The following is a 21216-nucleotide window of genomic DNA, read 5'->3' as shown; positions in this document are numbered from 1 at the left end:
AAACTTTGGTGGGGGGGGGGCGGACACTGGTAAAAGTATATATTTTCTATAATTCTATAGGGAGAGTGGAAAATTAAAAAATAATTAGATTTAGCCTAGATTCTAGTAAAAATAGAAATATTAGGCCTATTATTAAGACTTCTAATTTAAATATGCCTTTTTTTTTACTGCAAGTACTGTCTTAAAGTAGTGTTGTAGGTTGTGCCACTCCCACGTACCCATACTGACGAAGATCCCGGTAGTTATAAATAATCTAAAAATAAAAATTAGTCAAACCAATGTTTAGTATTTGGACTAGGCCGACATTACTGTCTCTAAATTCAACTAACCTGTAGTCTAATCCAAATCTAGATCTAGATTAGATCGAGATCTGCTTACCTGTGTGTGTTGTTGTTGTAGTGTACCCCTCCTCAAGGCTCACCGGCTCAGCCAAAAGTAAGATTAGTAAGAAATTCATCAAATTATTATTATTTTAATAATAAATAGGCCCTATCGTTTTAGGTACGTAAAATCGCCCGCGACTAGTAATGTGAAAAACAGGTGACTCCTTACATTTTAATAATTATTTCACATTTTGAGGAGGATTTATGTTTTGAAAAATACAAAAATGTTTCATTTATGTACCTGTTTTTAAACAATTGAATTAAAACTTTTCAGTAATAAATGAACACCTGCGATGTTTCCAACAGATGCAACCATGCTCATTTACTATAGCAGCCATCTTGTTAAAGTTTATTTTTATAGACTTATAGCGCAAGATTCAGGCGGAAGTCACTCTATTTTACAAATGGCTGCTGTTTATATATAGAGGATCTATAGCAAATCTTGCTTGCAGACACTGCTGTTTAAAGTTAATTTCTGGCCTATATTGATATATTTAGCCATTGATTTAGGTTTATTATTCATTTATCTATAATATTTGACACAAACATATCACAATATACTTCTATTACAGCCTTGACAATGAGGTAACGTTTTCATACATTAATAGCCGCGGGCGATTTTACGTACCCAAAACGATAGATTACCGGCCCTATATATATATATATATTATATTAAATATTATAATATTTTAAAATTTAGGGCGGATAATCTGTTACCTTAGGGGCCTAACAGACAGTTGAGGACAGCTGGGCAGGTACGTAAAATCGGCCGAGGCTAGATCTAGTTTCTAGAAATATGAAAAGAAGGTGCCTCATTAAAGTTTAGTAATAGTAGGCTAATTGAGTAATTATTTCACATTTTTAGGACTCCTTTCCTAATAGGAGGATTTATTATGTTTTGGAAGTTACAAAAATGTTTCAAAGTTTCAGTAATACACCTGTTTTTAAACAATTGTATTAAAACTTTTCAGTAAAAAATAAAGATTAGATCTAGTGCTGTTGTTAGTTGTTACTAATGTTACCATCTTGTTGTTTTTTTTTTGTTGTAAAATTAGTTAGAGATTCAGGGGAAACCACTCTAACTTACAGATGGCCGCTTTTTATATAGCAAATCCTGCTCGCAAACACTGTTGTTTAAAGTTAATTTCTCGCCTATATTGATATATTTAGCTATTGATTTTGGTTTATTATTCAGTTATATGTAATATAGTAATTTCCTACATAATTTCCTACACAAATATATTACAATACACTTCTATTTAAGCCTACTTAACAATAAGGCAACTTTTTCGTACATTACTAGCCTCAGATGATTTTACGTACCTAAAATGATTACCCTAATTAATTAGGCCTAGTTATGTTACATATGATTAATTAATTCACTTTTCATTTCAGTACAAATTTAAATCATAATTGTTTTATTATAGGCCTAAATTGGCTTAGGAACTAAATGATTTAATTGCAGGTGTTTTTTTTTAAATATATATTTAAGGAGCTTGATAATATCATTATTATTATTATTTAATTCCGGGTAAAAAAAATATTAAAATTAAAAATACTAAAATTGCATAAAGTTATTTATTTTGGAAACATTTTAATTGTCAGTTCTGAAAGCCAAATCACATACCAATGCAACACCATATACCCTGCCCCACACACCCATCCACACCAAAACACCCCACCCCATACACTACATCTTAAAACACACCATGACCAACATTGCAATGTCTCACACAGCATAACCAACACCTCACCTTACTGCACTCACCCTCCACATCTTAGAACTCAGCTCACACCATATCCTTTCCACACCCAACAAACACCACACACTACATCACAAAACACAAAGAGTTCAACAGAGTATAGAGGAAGAGAGTTAAGTAGTGTGGAAGAGGTAAAGAAGAATGTAATAGATTTTAGTAGAAATAAAATAGAGTAATCTATATATTTAATTCTCTATATGGGGATCATACGAGACACTACCAATAAGGGCTAAGCTGTTCCTACCCCGCTCTCTAGGCATATCGCTACCACCCCCGCCCCCACGAGTTTGGTGAGTTGTGGTTTACTCCAAATGTTTACAATCGTAGAGCCGGGTTTAGTGACGGCTATTAGGGACAGATAATTTAGTTTTAAACTATTTGAAACTTAGGGGAAGGTAACTTAGAGGAGCCTGCTTTCACGGGGGGGGGTGTTTATTGTCCTTCACGAGCTACTGATAGTGTTTTAAAGCAAATTATTTCAGTTGCAGCATTGGTAGTGTCGAATTCACAAATTATGAATTACTGAAAGTGGAAAATAAACAATAGCGGTGAATGTTACGCCCTTGGGTCGGCTCGTTTAATAGAATACAGTAGAAAGGAGAAGAATACCTTAAAATGTGAAATAAAGTAGATCATAGAAGTATATGGTATAACATTGTAGTAAAGAGTAAAATATAGTAGAATAGGGCCTTTAGAATAGTATTGAATGTGGTTGAGTATCTCTTTCTTAAAGACCCAGATCCTGCAACCCACATCCCATTATCTTGCTTAGCTTAACCTACACTTCTTTGCACTAACTGAACAATCCACATACTACCACTCAGCCCACTAAATGCCACTTGGCGGGCCACACTCCTATATATCATACATGCACAGCACAAAATACAAAGTAGAATGTAGTAGAAATAAATTGAAGAGAGTAAAAGGGAGTAGAATGGAATGGTATAAATTGGAGTATAGTGGAGTAGAGATGAGTCAAAATGTAGTAACCTTCTAAATAGTTTAAACTGATAGTATACAGCTTGTGATTATGTGACACATAGCTGATGTCATTCTTGCATCAGTCATGATATATTTTCTGTAAAACATGTTAAGTTAAAAAAAACTTCACTTGTATGAAAATACCCTTTTTACAAATAAATTAATGCTTGCATCAAATTACATAATGTCAATCCTGATTTTTATTGCAATAGTATGCTTATATAACATTTCCGTAGAAATTTTTAAGAACCTCATCCCCCACTTAATATTTCAAAAAACATTTTAAAAATAAAATTATCAAAAGCAACTGTTAAGCCTTAAAGGGGGTTCAAAAAAGAAATGCATGAGGTTTGTCAACAATACAAGTGCATTATACTTAGGGGATCTTCCATTTATGGCATCCACAAGTAATATAATTTTAGACTTGATAAGTAGTTTGGTGTTCAATTTAAAGGCATTGAATATGTATCCACATTTGTCATTAAAAATAAACTTTTAGGACACCCCTTCTTGTGGACATCATAAATGAATGACCCTTAAGGTATACAATAAAAAAAATAATGTTCGAAACTATATCAGATTTAAGAATGTAAATTTGATTTTAAGATCAAGGCTAAAGTTATACAAATCTCATCTAGATAATTAGTTCCAAGGAATAATTGCCCAAGGACTAACCATTTGTGCAACTCTTGGTTATATGCTCAATGCAATTTTGTTTTTTGCTAACCTTCTTCAAGTAACTAACTCAATAATTCATTTCCTCAATTTTAAATTTTCGAAAAATAAGCCATCCTACATACACTCTTACCTGTAGAAGCTAATATTTTGTTTAATTTTTGTCACTATTTTTGACATTTTTGTCCTTGTACCAGCACTAATTTTATATTCTGGTGATTTACCATTCTATGTTCACTAAAATTTGATGAAATAAACATCCACAATTAATTGACTATGTATATGTACTGGTTTATTGAATAGTGTATACCCAAACATGCCAGAAAGTAAAACTACATCCTCATTATATGTATGAGAACATTCACATTATCTATTACACATTATGTATTCTGACTATTAAAAATTATTCATTTACTGCTCTCTACATATTTTTTCAATGGTATAGGTTGAGTCAGAAGCCATTCAAAAACCATATGTGGTATTAGCATATAATTTGTTGGTTTTTTGTGTGGTGGTAACATCTGCATTGAAAATTATTTGTAGTGCAGATGAAACAATGGTTACTCATTCTCTTTAGACTGTCTAGCATATAAAACAAAAAGTTTTTTTCTATCATATTCCTTGCTTAATGTCTGTCAATTTCATCACTGTTATTTATCATTAAATTTCTCTTTCATTGGCCATTTATAATTCAGTTTTATGTATTTGTACCTAGATTATGGGCCTGCTAAATGAAATGATAATTAACATTCATTCAATGTTAACCCTTTCTTATCAGTTGCTGAATTCCCCCTCCCCCTCACTTCTTGTTCAAACAAACCAAAACTTGTTTAAGTGTAAAGCTGTTAAACAGAATCATTTCTGCTATTATCAGAACAGGGCAGTGAATCTGATAATGCAAAAGAGATAAATGTACTTTGTTGAATCAAATATTTCTTTTATCCTTTTTAAGCTTAAAATGGGTGAAAAATTACATTTGGCATAGAGGTGGCTATAAATAGTAAACTATCTCCAGGCTAAAAATAATTTTTCTTTACAGTATAGTGCTCAGTATTCTGTTTACTGACATGATATTCTTTGATCAGTCTATAAAGACCTACATTGCAATTTATTGTCATTTGTTAATTTGGTTCTACTCATTTTTTGTAATTAAAAAGTAAATTTTTCTTGATGATTCTCATCTATTAAGAGATTACTAACAAAAACGTGTTATGTATGTATATGTATATATTATAAAGTTAACATTGGAACCATTAATATACCAAGATTGTTTCCTTTTAAGTGGGATTGTAAACTTGCTGATATCGTCAATATTTTATCCTAGATGGCAACTTTAGTGATCAATAAACAATAGAAAGTAACCATCTGGTTACTTCCCCTAGACGTTTATTGAGTTTATAAATAATGAAGCAGTGACATGTGATTTGCCTAGTGTTCTGGGCTGTTATCTTAGTTAACTACATGCTCATAAAGGAGAGGGTTGTGTATTTCTTTAGCTGGTTTCTCTTTTTATTGACAGAGTGTGATAGAAAGCGTTTAGCCAAAATGGATGTTCAACTAGTTTCAGCTGCCAACAACAAATTTGCTTTGGACCTCTTCAAGATTCTCTACGACGGAAACCAGAACCAAAACACGTTTGTTTCACCTTTTAGCATTTCTGTTGCTCTGGCCATGACCCATTTAGGAGCTCGCGAGGAAACAGCTCAAGGAATGGCTAAAGCCTTGCGCTGGGAGACAGATGACGAGGCTAAACTCCATGAGCAGTTTCAGGCTTACGTCACACAGCTACAGACACCAAACGATCAATACCAGCTGTCAACTGCCAATAGAATCTACATAGAAAAAAGCTATGCAGTTTTAGACGAGTTCAAAAACAAAACAAAGAAGTGTTACCTCGCAGGTGTGTTGTTTTTACTAAAGGTCTTAAGCTTTTAGTTTGATGCATATTTTTAGAATCTACTTAACCAATTTTTGTGTTAATCCCACAGAGGCAGTGAGTTCAAATTTTGTGAGTGATGCTGACAATGAAAGACTTCAGATCAACAGCTGGGTCTCAGAACAAACAAAAAATAAAATCAATGACTTGCTGGCCCCTGGTGTTCTTGATGCACTCACTCGCATGGTGCTTGTTAATGCTATTTACTTTAAAGGTACATTGATTTGTGAATATCTTTCAAAAATTACGATAACCTTGTTTGTTGTTGTGTATGGGACTGCTTGTTCGGATGGTATAGTGCACAACTGAAAACCCATATGCCTCGAATTTAGAACCAGGCTCTAGACCGTAGGATATATTAGAGTCCACCTGTTTCTGATGGGTACCTGACTCACGTTAGGGAAAGCAGATTCGGCTGGGCCTATAATGTTTAAAATGCATGTATTGCATTGCATTATTAAGTTTTTGGTAAATAGTTCCCACTGTTTGACATTTTCAATGTTATATGTCTAGTGCTATATCCAAATGTTAATATTCCCTAACTAATGTCTGATTGTTAGAACAGAGTGAACTAGAACAGTATCCCTTTAAAGCAATAAAACTTTTATCACTAGCTCTTCTTCACAGTTTTCCTTCAGTGTTTGTTTATTATTTTTGTGTTTGCTAATACATTTTTAAATGAAAAAAGTTTCTATTTTTGTTATCTAATATAGGCAACTGGGACAAGCAGTTTGAAGTAGAGAACACCAAACCCAAGCCATTTAAAGTAGCCCCAGGACAGACCAAAGATGTGCCCATGATGACAATGACTCATAACTTCCCCTACATTGTAGATGAGGAACTTAAGTGCACTGCTCTTGAGATTCCATACAAAGGGAGAGAACTAGGAATGGTTATTATTCTTCCTGATGAAGATTTTGGCCTTCAGGTAAAAGTTGCAACAATCAAATAGTTTCCTATTGTTTTGATTGACTTGAAATTAAATTTAAATTGTAGTATGTTAAAGTTTGACCAGATACTAAATTAAAAACTTTTAGCCAATCATTCCATTTGTACATTATAAAAAAATATTTAACATTAAGGTCTATTTAAATCTTATAAAACTAGATCTAGATGCTTTCACACATTCAGGAAAAAGTAAGAAATCCATGTTTTATTGACAAATGTTCCAAAATAAAATATGCAATATTTTATTTAGAACCATTGTGTGTACAGTTATAAATCACCAGCCTTGTTTAGATGTATACACTGATAATTTTTTTTTTAAATCAATTATGAGAGGAGAAGCTTTAATTAGTTATGTAAATGTTATGTAGAGACCATAGTATAAAGGTTGCCAATCAATGAAGAATTTTATCCACACCCTTAACATTTCACGTTATCACAAAAAGTGAGACATACTCCTACATCAGGGGTCTGCAACCTTTTGAGACGGAAGAGCCTAAAGTTACAATTTTATTAAATTTTAAAGAGCCACTAAAAAAATTTTTGATTTCAATATTTTATTATTTGATTAAAATTAGGTTAATAAATAATATATTTGATTTGTTATTTATAACACATAGCTTTAAATAACAAATAATATTTATTCATTTAAAATCATACACTTGGTTCTCACCAGGCTTATCTTCCACCCCACTGAACGCAGGGTTAACTCGTACCCCACCGTCCAGTACCCGCTTACAACTAATAAACTACATCGCTCACGTCAAATTAATGATTACTGACGGATAGGGAGAATAAAATAGCATTCCCCGATTAACAATATTCGAAAAAGTCGGGCAGTGGCAAGCATGGAATAGTCGCTACGTGGCTGTCTACAGCACGGCTGTGGGGCTGGGCCTGGTGCCCAGGCAGCTGTCAGCTGTCCGTATACTTTCTAGTGCACATATTCACACTGTTCTCTGATGAGATTTTTCTTCTGTTTAAACTTGTGTTTCTTTACAGTATAATTTTTTATGAGTTTTAAAAATAAAATAATATAACTATTAATATTTGTGCAAGGAGCTGGAGAGCAGCATCTTGACAACAAAAGAGCCGCATGCAGCTCGCGAGCCGCAGGTTGCCGACCCCTGTCCTACATCAAACAAGTCCAATATTCAAAACTCCTCTGATTAGGCTTTTCTGTAACCAGAGTCTATATTCCTGAGAAGTTACACTTTAACCTCTACATGGACATTTATTTTTTTTATTTTTATTCTAGACACTAGTGAATAGTTTGACATCTGAGAAACTGGACGACCTTCTTAGCCAAGTCAGAGGACCAAGAGGGAAAGTCAATTTCTCATTCCCTAAATTTGAGGTAAGTAATTAGTATAATATCTAAGAATTTGTTTATCAGTAAACCACATTGTTGCAAACATGTCATTTAAAATAGCACCAACCATGTTTTCTACAAAAACCTTAGCACTAGACATGTTCACTATTGAACACCCAAGAGTGTCCAATTTGGTTACATTGGATTTCTCTGAGAAGGATATAAAGTATTGCAAGGAGACATGGAAGCAAATCTGGGTTTTTAAACTTCCACCTGATTTACAAGGACCTGCTTATTTAAGCGCATAATCTCAAATTGTTTTTCTGAACGGGTTTAGTCAAAATATAATGCATAACTGTATTTACGAAATTGTTTTCTAAAGCCTTTTATTCTCTTACCAACATTAAATTGAATAGTTAAATTTGTGTACATTTATTTTATTCTAACACCAATAGCATACAAAATATATTAAATCCAATATAGTTTGAAAAAACGTTATTGTTTATACTAAGAATTTTCAAAATATTATACTTATTCTGACATCACAGCAAATTTATGTGTAATGAATTTTGCTATTACTAAACTATTTTGCAAAACAAATAATTTGTCTACTGGCATGCCAATATTTGCTAAATATTTCACCAAAAGCTTTGCTTAATGTCATTAAAAATGTCTAGAGTATGCAACAACTTACTATTAATTATATTTTTCACCTTTTATTTAAAAGCACTATATATTATTTTTAAGTTCTTTTTTTTTACGTTTTGAACATAATTAATTTTGTATTTATTTTTAAATTTTCCAGTAAGTAAATACAGTTATTGAGTATCTTAAGTTTTTATTCAAAATGTAACATCATAAGGTTAAACATCCGTCCCCCATAAAAAGATGTCACATCTCCATTCACCTAAAATATCAATTTGTTGCTTAAACAGCAATCTTTATATATAAAAAACAATATCTGTGTGTCTGGTTTTTATGCATTTCTACACCTTTCATCAGATTGCCATAAAACTTTGGGAAGTTGTTGAGAATACTCCTAATGAGGTTTCTGCAGGAAAAAAATTCAATTTTGCAGGGGGGGGGGGGCGCCGACAGGGTGCAATTTGGCGTCCCTGGTTATCCCGTGAGCACTTTAGCTTCTACGTTCGTTTGAAGCAGTGCAATAGACTATGGATAAGATGGGCCGTTTAGTTTTTACTAAGTTGAATCTGGCGCTCTACAGGGTGCAATTTGGTGCCCCAGGCTATCCGGGTAGTGCTATGGTGCATAAGTCTGTTTTGAAGAGTGTAATAGAATATGGATAAGAAGTAGTATTATAGTCGTTCACTGAACTGAGTGAGGCATGTCCGACCACGCCCAGCTGGGTGCAATTTTCCCCGGGCTATTCTGGGACTTTCTTTTAACCCTGCGTCAATGCATAGGAACGGGCACGCTCGTTTCTTTATAATCAATATATATGAATATGTGAATCTTTTCTTTATTTCAATTTACAATATTTGAAGTGCAAAATAACTGCTAAAATTCAGTTTCAAACATTTCTCTAAAAATGCAAAATGTGTGAGACACGCTTTCTGAACAGCCCTCCCCCTCATCAAACATCATCACATTAATTGGAATCGAGTGTGACATCTTTTAGAGACAACCCCAATACTATTTTTCTTAATTAACTTTGACTCTGATTCAAATCTAAGATTTTGGATATCATTATTGAATATTTCTTTCAGCTAATCTTTTTCTAAAGTCAGGATAGGATATGCTGTAGTTATTTTCATAAAAGTTAATATATTCTAATCAAATAACATTGTTTTTAAATTAATCAGATGTCCATTTTTTTTTAAATGTGCAATTTAATTATATTTAAAGATTTAGTTTAAGGATTAGATAAGGGCACTTTTTATTTTAATTTATTTGTGTTGTATACTAGTAATATGGTTTGGGCATACATTAACTTAATGTGTTTGTGATGTATACTAGTTATATGGTTTTGGTGTTAGTTCTTGTTTAAAATATTGTTATGAGAAAAGCTTCATGTAATGTAAATTAAACAAGTTAATATTATTTTGAACAAAATTAAAAATGTATTTTTTTAATCCTGAAAATAATTCCCATGAAAAACAAGTCCACAGCTTTCACTAACAAATAATAACTATTATGTAGAAATCAGCATTCCAAAGTACCCAAAAATGTATTTCTCATCATCAACTTAAAATAAATCATAACACTGCTCTTTAAAAGTGTGACATAATAAAACATTTACAATGTACAAAGTCCAGTTGCCATGTCAACAGATGACTTCCACTTTCTGCCTCAAGTCTGTGTTATCAAAGCTGGGAATGGGGGCTGCCTTCAGCCAGCAGGCAGCAAATTTTAGCGGAGTAGCCAGTGACTGGGCTGGACTGTACCTTGACCAAGTGGTCCATAAGGCTTTCATTAAGGTCACAGAAGAGGGAACAGAGGCAGCGGCAGCTACAGCTCTAGTCTCTAGCAGGATGAGACGTCAGGCATCCCCAACTCTTCAGTTCATTGTGGATCACCCATTCTTGTTTCTTATACTGGACAATAAAAATTTGAACAACATATTATTTTTGGGATCCGTCACGTCTCTTTAATCACTATTATTAAAAAGGAAATCAATTTGAGTAATTTCATTTCAAATTTTTTAATTCCTGTTGAAATGTTCCAGATATATTTCAATTACATTATTTTAATATTTATTTTCATCTCGTATAGTTTGTTTTTTTTGCTTTTGTTAAATTCTTAATATATTTAATTTAAACTTTTATTTCAATCACAATTGCTTTCAAATTTTTAATTGCACTTTTGTTTAGCAGTGTAGAATAATACATTGTGCTTTCATTGTGATCAGGGTACTAAATATCAGCTTTAAATAAATTTGCTGCTCCTCTTTTTTTTAATCAATTTTTTGTTAAAATTTGCTTGTTTATGTATTGGATGTATCATTCTAAAACATCTGCACTTTAGCTCTAAAACAATTTTATTTTTGATAAACTATTAACATTATTGCAATGTATTCAAATTTTTAATTCTACTCATTTAACAAAACACACTATGTAGCTAGTAATAACAAAAAAAAATCTTAAAGACTTTCTTGTAATGCCTACACTTTCAAATTTTCAGTTTTTTAAATACCGATATGTCATTAGAGGTTCCCCATAATAATTGACCAAGTACAATTTTTTTTAACCAGGTGACCAGCAGCTTCCAGCTAAAAGATCCCTTGTCTAAACTTGGCATGGCTCATGCTTTTGATGCTTCAAAAGCCAATTTCAGTGGCATATCAGGGGTGAACAACCTGGCCGTATCTGCCGTTGTTCACAAGGCCTTTGTTAAGGTCAACGAGGAAGGGACAGAGGCGGCTGCTGCTACTGCAGTTACCGTGATGCTGTGTTCGAGTAGCATATCCATGAAACTTCCTGTGGTCACTGTTGACCACCCATTTTTATTTGTTATTCGAGATCATCGGGCCAATGGAAATATTTTATTTTTGGGCCAAGTTTCTGATCCTGATCTCAAGCAATAAGTTAAATCTTAACTTCATTGCAACTTTTTAAATTTATCTCTTGAAATTGTTTTATTGTGTTCAGTCTTTATGTTTGTCACAGTTTTCTCATAAAAAAGTTTCTCACATAGATTAGAACCCATGTTTTCTTAGTAATAACAATTTCACAGTTGTAACACTTTGAGCAGAAAAATGGTCACTTTTTTCGCTAGTCTTTCAAACATGATATTATACTTTTGGCTTTAATTTTTAATACTCCGTTCTTTCCTTTTTTTTTTTTTTAAGAAATGGAATATAAGTGTACCTATTTGCAATTATAATCTTTACATTATGCAGCGTACTTTAAAAATTGCAATTTTGTTATTTTGTCTTTTTTAAATGTTTTGCATTGTACGCCAGGGTTGTTCAGGGTAATTTTAACTTTACATCAATGTAAAAAAAAAAATAACATCCATTCTTAATAAATGAATTTTTTAAATATAATTAAGACAATTGGTACTGATACCAAAATAATAAATTTAATAAATTAACTGAACCAGTTCTGTTTATGGAACATAAAATGGTCAAATTTTAGCTTTCTCACAGTTCTTTTAATGGACAGAATTTATTAGGTCTGTTAAGTGTAGACTTAGAACATGTGGAGTCATATGCTTAAGCCATTCCTAATTTTTAGAATTGTATTAGTAGTCTAGAAAATTACAATTTATTTTAAGGTCACTTTATTTGTTTCTGTTTAGATATATAATAAGACACCCCTGCCAATCTCTGGGATTTCTTGCTGGTTGTAGAAACAAATGCATCCACTTTGTGTAGTTCTCATATCGTTGCAACACCTATGTACAAAGTTAAAAATAAATTTTACTTTATAAAATTTCATTCCCACTTTTTTATTAACCAGGTAACCAGCAGCTTCCAGCTAAAAGATCCCTTGTCTAAACTTGGCATGGCTCATGCTTTTGATGATTCAAAAGCCAATTTCAGTGGCATATCAGGGGTGAATGACCTGGTTATATCTGCCGTTGTCCACAAGGCTTTTGTTAAGGTCAACGAGGAAGGGACGGAGGCGGCTGCTGCTACTGCAGTTGTCATATTGCAGTGTGGCATGTCCATGCCACCTCATGTGGTCAATGTCAACCACCCATTTTTATTTGTCATCAGGGATCATCGGGCCAATGGAAATATTTTGTTTTTGGGCCAAGTTTCTGATCCTGATCTCAAGTAAAACGTTTCATCTTAACTTCATTGAAGTTTTTAAAATATTAATCTTGATTTGATTTTAAATAGGTTTTGTTCAAACATTGCATTGTTTAAAAAAAAATTCTCGTTTTCGTCCGAGGATTAAGATTGTGCAGCACATAGATTAGAATCCATGTTTTCTTAGTGATACCATTTTTACAACTTAAACCACTGAAGTCTAAATAATTCTCATTGGACTCTTTTGATGGTCTTTCAAACATATTTTATGTTTTTGGCTAAAAGCTATGATTGTAAAAATATTCTGTGATGTAAAAAAAATTTTGAGAAACAGAAAGTTTGTACCTTTTTGCAATTATACTCTTTTTCTTGCATTGTATCTTTAAAAATGCAATTTTGTTATTTTTGTCTTTCTTTTGTTGTTTTAAATTTTTAAAAGTTTAGAACAAATGTAAGCCTGGACTGTTCAGGGTAATTGTTTAATATAAAATGTAAAAAAAAATAAACATATGGGTAATTTTAACAATCATCCATTTTTAACCAATACATATTTTTAATATTTCCGAAAATTTATACTTATATCAAAATTTTTCTTTTAAGTAATTAATAAAAACCAGGTGATGAAATATCAAATGGTCAATTTTTCTCTCTCTTGGAATTATTTTAATCTACATAATTTCTCAGATATGCTAACTTAGCTGTTAAGTGTTGACAATGCACACGCTGAATCACTTGTTCAAGCCATTTGTAATTTTTGAAACAATAATATTTGTAGTCTAGGTAATCAGAATTTATTTTATGATCAGTGTACCTTGCATCAATTTATTAATTGACTTCTTGCAGGTTTGAGAAGCATCTGCATTCTGTTTATGTAGTTAAGTCCTTGCAGCACCTGTGTACACATTTAAAAATAATTTTTAATTAATTAAAACACCATTCACACTTATTTATTAACCAGGTAACCAGTAGCTTCCTGCTAAAAGATCCCTTGTCTAAACTTGGCATGGCTCATGCTTTTGATGCTTCAAAAGCCAATTTCAGTGGCATATCAGGGGTGAATGACCTGGTTATATCTGCCGTTGTCCACAAGGCTTTTGTTAAGGTCAACGAGGAAGGGACGGAGGCGGCTGCTGCTACTGCAGTTGTTATGGTGAAGCGTCTTTGCAAGCCCATGCCACCTCATGCGGTCAATGTCAACCACCCATTTTTATTTGTCATCAGGGATCATCGGGCCAATGGAAATATTTTGTTTTTGGGCCAAGTTTCAGATCCTGATCTCAAGTAAAACGTTTCATCTTAACTTTGTTGCAGTTTAAAAAATATTACTCTTGATTTGATTTTAATTAGGTTTTGTTCAATCATTGCATTGTTTAAAAAAAAAATTCTCGTTTTCGTCCGAGGATTAAGATTGTGCAGCACATAGATTAGAACCCATGTTTTCTAAGTGATACCATTTTTACAACTTTAACCACTGAAGTCTAAATAATTTTCATTGGACTCTTTTTGTTAGACTTACAAACATATTTATGTTTTTGGCTAAGTCTTTGAAACATATTTTATGTTTTTGGCTAAAAGCTATGATTGTAAAAATATTCTGTGATGTAAGAATTTTTTTTTGAGAAACAGAAAGTTTGTACCTTTTTGCAATTATACTCTTTTTCTTGCATTGTATCCTAAAAAATGCAATTTTCTTATTTTTGTCTTTCTTTTGTTGTTTTGAATTTTTTAAATTTTAGAACAAATGTAAGCATGGACTGTTCAGGGTAATTGTTTCATATAAAATGTAAAAAAATAAACATATGGGTAATTTTAACAAACATCCATTTTTAATCAATACATTTTTTTAATATTTCAGAAAATTTATACTTATAACAAAATTTTTCTTTTAAGTAATTAATAAAAACCAGGTGATGAAATATCAAATGGTCAATTTTTATCTCTCTTGGAATTATTTTAATCTACATAATTTCACAGATATGTTAACTTAGCAGTTAAGTGTTGAGTATGCACATGCTGAATCCCTTGTTCAAGCCATTTGTAATTTTTGAAACAATAATATTTGTAATCTAGGTAATCAGAATTTATTTTATGATCAGTGTACCTTGCATCAATTCATTAATTGACTTCTTGCAGGTTTGAGAAGCACCTGCATTCTGTTTATGTAGTTAAGTCCTTGCAACACTTGTGTACACATTTTAAAATAAATTTTAATTAATTTAAACACTATTCACACTTTTTTATTAACCAGGTAACCAGCAGCTTCCAGCTAAAAGATCCCTTGTCTAAACTTGGCATGGCTCATGCTTTTGATGATTCAAAAGCCAATTTCAGTGGCATATCAGGGGTGAATGACCTGGTTATATCTTCTGTTGTCCACAAGGCTTTTGTTAAGGTCAACGAGGAAGGGACGGAGGCGGCTGCTGCTACAGCAGTTGTTATGGTGAAGCGTCTTTGCATGCCCATGCCACCTCATGTGGTCAATGTCAACCACCCATTTTTATTTGTCATCAAGGATCATCGGGCCAATGGAAATATTTTATTTTTGGGCCAAGTTTCTGATCCGGATCCCAATCCATAATTTTACATTATAAACTATATCTTGCTTCAAATTATTGCATCATGTTATATATTTTTTTCCTTATGATATGATTGGTTTTAGACATTTGTTAATGAAGTTGCCATAGCGACTGTGTAAACTTTTTATTGTCAACTTTGTCGCCACATTTCCTGTGAAGCTGTTGTTTAGTTTGATCAAGACAGTTTTAAGCTCTTCATTGCAGAAATTGATTAGTCAGAATATTTTTTATACTGACAGATTTATTTTAAATGTGTTGCAAAATGTTTTAGAGCAGTGATAATGTAAAACTTGTGTTTTTTCTATGAATGTAACACATTAAAGACCAACTTTTTACAACCATTTCCATTAGCCAGGTACTCCAACCATTGATTGACCAAATATTGTATTGCTTAGGTTTATCTGTTTACTGCCAACTTTAATTTTTACAAGTAAAAAAAATAAAATGTATCAAACTATAGTTACTTCCCTTTTTTAGTTGTAGGGTATTAGTGCAGAACAAGGTTTTAAAGTGTTGAAATAAACATTGTATCCTAACACGCTTGTATATATAAATAAACAGTTAATGCACATTTTTTAATTGTTTAAGTAGCTATTGTGAAATTCTATCCCTGTATAAAAAAAGTTTGATGCTTATGTTGCAAATAAGATCAGAGAAATCCATCACTTTTGACAAATACTGCGTTATGAATAATATTTTTAAAAATTTAGTTTATTTTATAACTTAATGAATGTTTACATATTGATAAAATCCACTGACAATCACTGTAGAGTTTTGCAGTCTGTTTTCATGGTAGATTAACAGCTTACCATTTTTCTTTTAACCAGGTAACCAGCAGCTTCAAGCTTAACGATCCCTTGTCTAAACTTGGCATGGCTTATGCTTTTGATGATTCAAAAGCCAATTTCAGTGGCATATCAGGGTTGAATGACCTGTTTCTATCTGCGGTTGTCCACAAAGCTTTTGTTAAGGTCAATGAGGAAGGGACGGAGGCGGCTGCTGCAACTGCTGCTGTCATGATGATGAGGAGCATGCCCATGCCACCTCATGAGGTCACTGTTGACCACCCGTTTTTGTTTGTCATCAGGGATAATCGAGCCAATGGGAATCTTTTGTTTTTGGGCCAGATTGCTGACCCGTCCTCTTAAAAAAATCAGATGTTTATATAGAGATCTAAGCATTAGAAATATTAGTCATTTTAAATTACTTTTCAACATTTTTGTTTAGAAAAGATTTAATGGTGCTGCAATTATATGTAATTAAACTATTTACAGTTGTAATTATAAAATAATCCAAATGACTTTTGAAGATTTCTGTTAATTGAAGTTAATACTGATTTGATTAAAATGTAGTTTGTGATGTTCTTTTAATTGTTATAATTAATTCAACATTGTTTTTTTTAAATAGATTTTTAAAATTAACATGGTCGTTTAAGAAATATTTATCACAACACATACTCTATTTTGTTTTGCTAAAAAATTATTAGTTTATGGTCTATTTAACTCAATTTGTAAAACATCATTAAGACAGATATAATTCTAAAGTAATGCAAATCCAAACAATGGAACTTGCATTTACCATGTTTGTTTTTTTGGTTGTTTTTTTTTTTTTGTTTTTTGTTTTTTTTTGCAGTCAGAAAATGATGTCCAATATATCATGGCATTTATTTTAAACATTAAAGTTTCAAACTTTAAACAAAGCAAAAAATTCATGAACTAAAGGGCAAAAACTTCCCATAAGTGTGGTAACTGTGACAATATGACCAGAAAATGTTTCTACATTTTGAAAAATTGAAGCTCATTAAGTGTAGTTATTGTAAAATCAATGTGTGTTTTTTTTTTACTGTCAAATATACCTGTTGATACTTTCAGCTGATTTATAATATTAATCTGTGATTATTTTTACTTTTGAAAAAAAAATTTTTTATTCCATATCAATATCATAGATTTATTATATAATGTTTTTAAAAATTGTATTAGCTCATTAAAGCTTTTAATATATTCAATATTGTTCTTAGTGGCTTTTATTGGTGCAACACTTCATTCTAGCTATCTCTTTGAATCATTTAAAAAAAATAATGCTCTCTTTTCTGCTACAATAAAACTCTTCTATGCACACTTCTTTTGTTGTCTTTTTAATGATGTATTTCAATTTAATCTTTTGACAGCATTTGACGTCAAAATTCGTCCTTTTCCCGTACGTATCTAATCAATGGCGTAGCCAGGATCGTCTCAAGAGGGGGGGGGGGGGGGGTTCCAATTTTCACCCAGGGACAAGCTTTCGATTTGCACCCCCCCCCCCTCATACTTTTGATTTGCACCCCCCCCTCAAACTTTCGATTTGCACCCCCTCCATACTTTATATATATATACCGAGGGGTCTATGGGGGGGGGGTTTATCACCCCCCTGCCTACGCCACTATAATCTAATCCACATGGCGCAGATGAAGTAGAGTTAATCTGCTTTAATGATCTCAGCATACAAGGGGATACATGTGATCAGAACTATGCCCTGCAGCCTATGTTTCCCTAAACGAAAGTCAGGTACGCATCAGAGCTGGGTGGACGCAGGGACGTCGAAATTAAGGACCAAATTATCTCAGTCTAATTTCTTTGATTGCTAATCTTGAAAAAAAATGTTCATTCATCATTTCTTCTTTACTACATTTAGTGTCCCACTAATGATCACAAGGGCTGGTAAACTTCTAGATAACCAATAAACGAAGTCGTTGAAGTCCCGCGTTCGAACCCACAGGAATTATAAGGCTCGATAGCTGGGGACAGAAAACTCCTAAATTAAAAAAAAAACTGCTGCCTTGTAGTTTGTTCTTGGATAGACAACTACTATGGAAGCAAATCCAGAAAGAAAAGCAAGCTGAAATCGGAGTCAACGGGCCATATAGCACATAACATGTTGACCTAATTACAATTAGAAACCAAGAAAATAAAATCTAAAACGAACATGTTAAGTAGATTTAATGCTAGAACGAGGGAATTGTCCCTCAACATAGAAATGGTACTACCATTGTTGAAATCCAAAAAGGAGCTGTTTTCATAATGAAAAGTTTGACTGGGAATCCCTTTTTTTCAAACATGCCAGTTAATTAATTAGGTTAATTAATCAGTAAAGTTACACCAGTGTGTCAACTGTGCTCTAAGTTCCCAAACTTGCAATTACCACTTTTGATGGTGTGTACGACACCATAACCGTAGCGCTATAACTAGTTGAACTGAGTAAGTACACATTTTCAAGTTTATACTATTAGGCTGCACATGTATGCAAAATGACCACTGCTAAGGTGGCCCTATGTAGTGGAGTTTGCACTAAAACATGTTTTTGCATCAGTACACGATTTTACAGTGGCGATACTGGACTAATCTAGACCTTTAGCACTTATGTGAAGTCTGTTTCACTCGAAGACATGGTAACTCTAACTAAGTCATGATGAGACAACCTTCGGGGATTCTTAATCTGGTCTTTATTGGACATTTGGAAGAAGTATCCAGGTGAAATATACTTCGTGGGGGGGGGGGGGGGGACGCAAACAACAGGAGCCGAACGTTTGCCGGAAGACCATTTTCCCACATGTACTGTTGCAGGAATTAGAAAAACGCCCGAACGGAAATTTGGGCAGATGGGACCATTACTCGAAAGCCACTTGCCGAAAAAAAGTGTAATGTTATACATTATTATTTAATCCCAAGTAAACATTCTTAATTTTAATTTGATATTTTGATAACAAAGGGACGGAGTGGTCTAGCGGTAGAGAGCTGGACTGCTAACCCGTTCGAATCAGGGTTCAAGTCAGTAGACCGTCCCTGAGTCAACCAAACTCTGATGGGTACCTAACTCACGTTAGGGAAAGTAAAGGCGGCTGGGCATAGTGCTGTCCACACTAACTCTTCATATGTCCAGGTCACAGAAACAGGTGAACTCTACTTCACTTGCCCTACAGAGTATAGATCGTCAGGTTTGAAAGGAAACTGTACTTACTTGATAACAAACACAATATTACAAATACAGAAAAAAAGTTATATTATATGTTGCCAAGCAGACTTTCTTAATACATCCATAATAACGGTTTTGCTATTCTGTATGTCTGTCTTTCTGTCTGTCGGGAACGCTCTAGAGAAAACACAAGGAAATTCAAAAGATGTGTAGTGAAAGACCGTGACGTCGCATGGAACAAATAGGAAATTTGGCAAAATTAGGTCGCTGCGTGCTTGTAAAAATCTGAAATCAATCCATTTTATCGTCATTAGCAAACGCTGGTCCGGACTATATTATTTTAAGGAGCGTCGGTTTAAGGAAACAATGCCTGGGTATGAGGTGATAACAGCTTATAATTAAATAAGCTTCACATCTACCATTTTTTGTTGGTTTTTTTTTAAGTACATTACTCGAAAGATTGTTTTACCTCATGGTCGCAAGTACATTTAGAAAACAGCAACGTCTCACGCAGACCAAAGAGTTATCTTAATTTTGTTGGGAGAGTATGAAAGGAGAAAGTTTGAGGCTTTTGACCGACAGTCGTGGATTATCAATATCTGCATTTCTTTGTCCCTAAGCGTGTACAAAACCAAGAATTACTCTACCATATTTTACAGTTTAAACACTGAAACTGTAAGAAGCCAACAATACCAGATGGCAGTTGCTGAAAAACATAAAATTCCTTCTGCCACGGGAAAGCAACTAAAGCCAAAGCAAGTGGGGCAAGTGTTGATAGAGCTCGACACAAAAAGTAAGAAATGTTTTTATGCAGAGTTTCTTCCAGGCATCTTTTGCCCTCCCCACCCCCGAACGAAATAGAATTTATTTAAAAAACATATACTTTTACCAGTGTCCGCCGCCCCCCCCCCTTCCGAAAAATGTTGAACGTCCCCCCCCCCCGAGAAAAAAGTCTGGAAGAAACACTATTTTTATGTTGCATGTATGTTGAGTGAGATAGACCAAGTCGAATATTATGAAGGGGATACTTAAAGAGAAGCTAGTCCTACTACCATAAAAGTAATATTTTGGAGCATTTATGGAAATATAACCTATCGGAGGAACAGATCATGGCACTTGTGTGATTCTAAAACATAAATCTACAAAAGTTTGTCTTGTTATTTGTAACCACGTGTAGTTATAGTCAACGAGACGTTTTCTATTGTGTATTGTATCCAGGGGCGGAACTACAGTGCCGCCAGACCCCGCAGTGCGGGGGGGGGGGCACGCCATTTAGGGACCCATAGCCGACCATAATATTTTTTTTTAGTTATGTTTAAAAATAAACATAACGCGAGAAACCATTACAGATACAAAGCTTTCATGCTTCATATTCTTTTGACCGACTTGACAAAAGAAATCATTAATAAGGCAAACATATATAGAAACAGACAGTGGCGTAGCCAAGGTTTTGTGGGTCCCTATGCAAAAATTATCAGTCAGCCGTTAGGCTACAACGGAGTGAAACGAAGAAATCAACTGCTACTTACGATGTAGGGTTTTAAATAATATAATATTCTGTACATTTTGTATTTTATACGTTCTGATTGTTTATGTATACTATATTATTATATTGACCTACTACCCCTTAGTTTTGTAAAGTTTTTTTACAGGCTTACAGTTAATTTGTTTGTTTTTTAAGTGACCCAACACAGCAGCGTCACAAGGCTGGGGCAAAATGATTTGCAAAATGATGTATAAGTTCATTGAGACCCATTTTAGCTGCTTCTGTATGTTCTATACTTAGAATGGCCAAGTTACTGACCCAAATCTACAATTTGTTTTACAACAAATTAACAACATCATAATGAGCAAATAATGACATTTAAAAATTCGATCATAGACATTAAAATCTCATTCCTGATCACAGTGGAATGTTTAAGAATTGTTATACGTATTTATAATCAGAGCCGGCGTTAGGGGGTGGCAAACGGGGCGGTC

At 33.4% G+C, this 21216-nt stretch overlaps 4 protein-coding genes across 8 annotated transcripts; all 4 read left to right on the top strand.

Annotated features, from left to right (window-relative positions):
- The first annotated feature begins 245 nt into the window (after positions 1 to 245).
- Positions 246 to 12742, top strand: LOC131927509 (leukocyte elastase inhibitor). 5 transcript variants are annotated; one of them, XM_059283196.1, is made up of 6 exons: positions 246 to 444; positions 5322 to 5702; positions 5791 to 5952; positions 6452 to 6666; positions 7942 to 8040; positions 11207 to 12405. In XM_059283196.1, exons 2-6 carry the CDS (start codon positions 5348 to 5350, stop codon positions 11537 to 11539), a joined length of 1164 nt encoding a protein of 387 aa, XP_059139179.1. In that variant the 5' UTR covers positions 246 to 444; positions 5322 to 5347; the 3' UTR covers positions 11540 to 12405. The 5 variants fall into 5 exon arrangements, with proteins under 5 accessions (XP_059139179.1, XP_059139178.1, XP_059139177.1 ...); XM_059283195.1 differs by having other exon boundaries at positions 247 to 435; positions 11207 to 12404; XM_059283194.1 differs by lacking the exons at positions 246 to 444; positions 11207 to 12405 and adding an exon at positions 10287 to 10670 and having other exon boundaries at positions 5211 to 5702.
- A 684-nt stretch (positions 12743 to 13426) lies between these two features.
- On the top strand, positions 13427 to 13997 carry LOC131927516 (leukocyte elastase inhibitor-like). Its single transcript, XM_059283206.1, has 2 exons — positions 13427 to 13459; positions 13671 to 13997. The coding sequence occupies exons 1-2, from the start codon at positions 13427 to 13429 to the stop codon at positions 13995 to 13997; spliced, it is 360 nt and encodes a 119-aa protein (XP_059139189.1).
- A 933-nt stretch (positions 13998 to 14930) lies between these two features.
- On the top strand, positions 14931 to 15807 carry LOC131927515 (leukocyte elastase inhibitor-like; the record flags this gene model as incomplete). The annotated part of the gene is made up of 1 exon (XM_059283205.1): positions 14931 to 15807. A coding segment is annotated over one exon (360 nt), but the record flags the coding sequence as incomplete, so codon positions are not given.
- Positions 15808 to 15993: 186 nt separating this feature from the next.
- LOC131927511 (leukocyte elastase inhibitor A-like) lies at positions 15994 to 16512 on the top strand. The gene has a single exon (XM_059283197.1). It carries the CDS (start codon positions 16161 to 16163, stop codon positions 16434 to 16436), a length of 276 nt encoding a protein of 91 aa, XP_059139180.1. The 5' UTR covers positions 15994 to 16160; the 3' UTR covers positions 16437 to 16512.
- Positions 16513 to 21216: the final 4704 nt, after the last annotated feature.

Source organism: Physella acuta, unplaced genomic scaffold (assembly GCF_028476545.2).
Source record: "Physella acuta isolate Inbredline_101_S28 unplaced genomic scaffold, ASM2847654v3 ptg001413l, whole genome shotgun sequence".
In the NCBI taxonomy this organism is placed as follows: Eukaryota; Metazoa; Mollusca; class Gastropoda; family Physidae; genus Physella; species Physella acuta.
The sequence above is the reverse complement of the archived record's forward strand: the minus strand, read 5'-3'. Positions and strand labels throughout refer to the sequence as shown.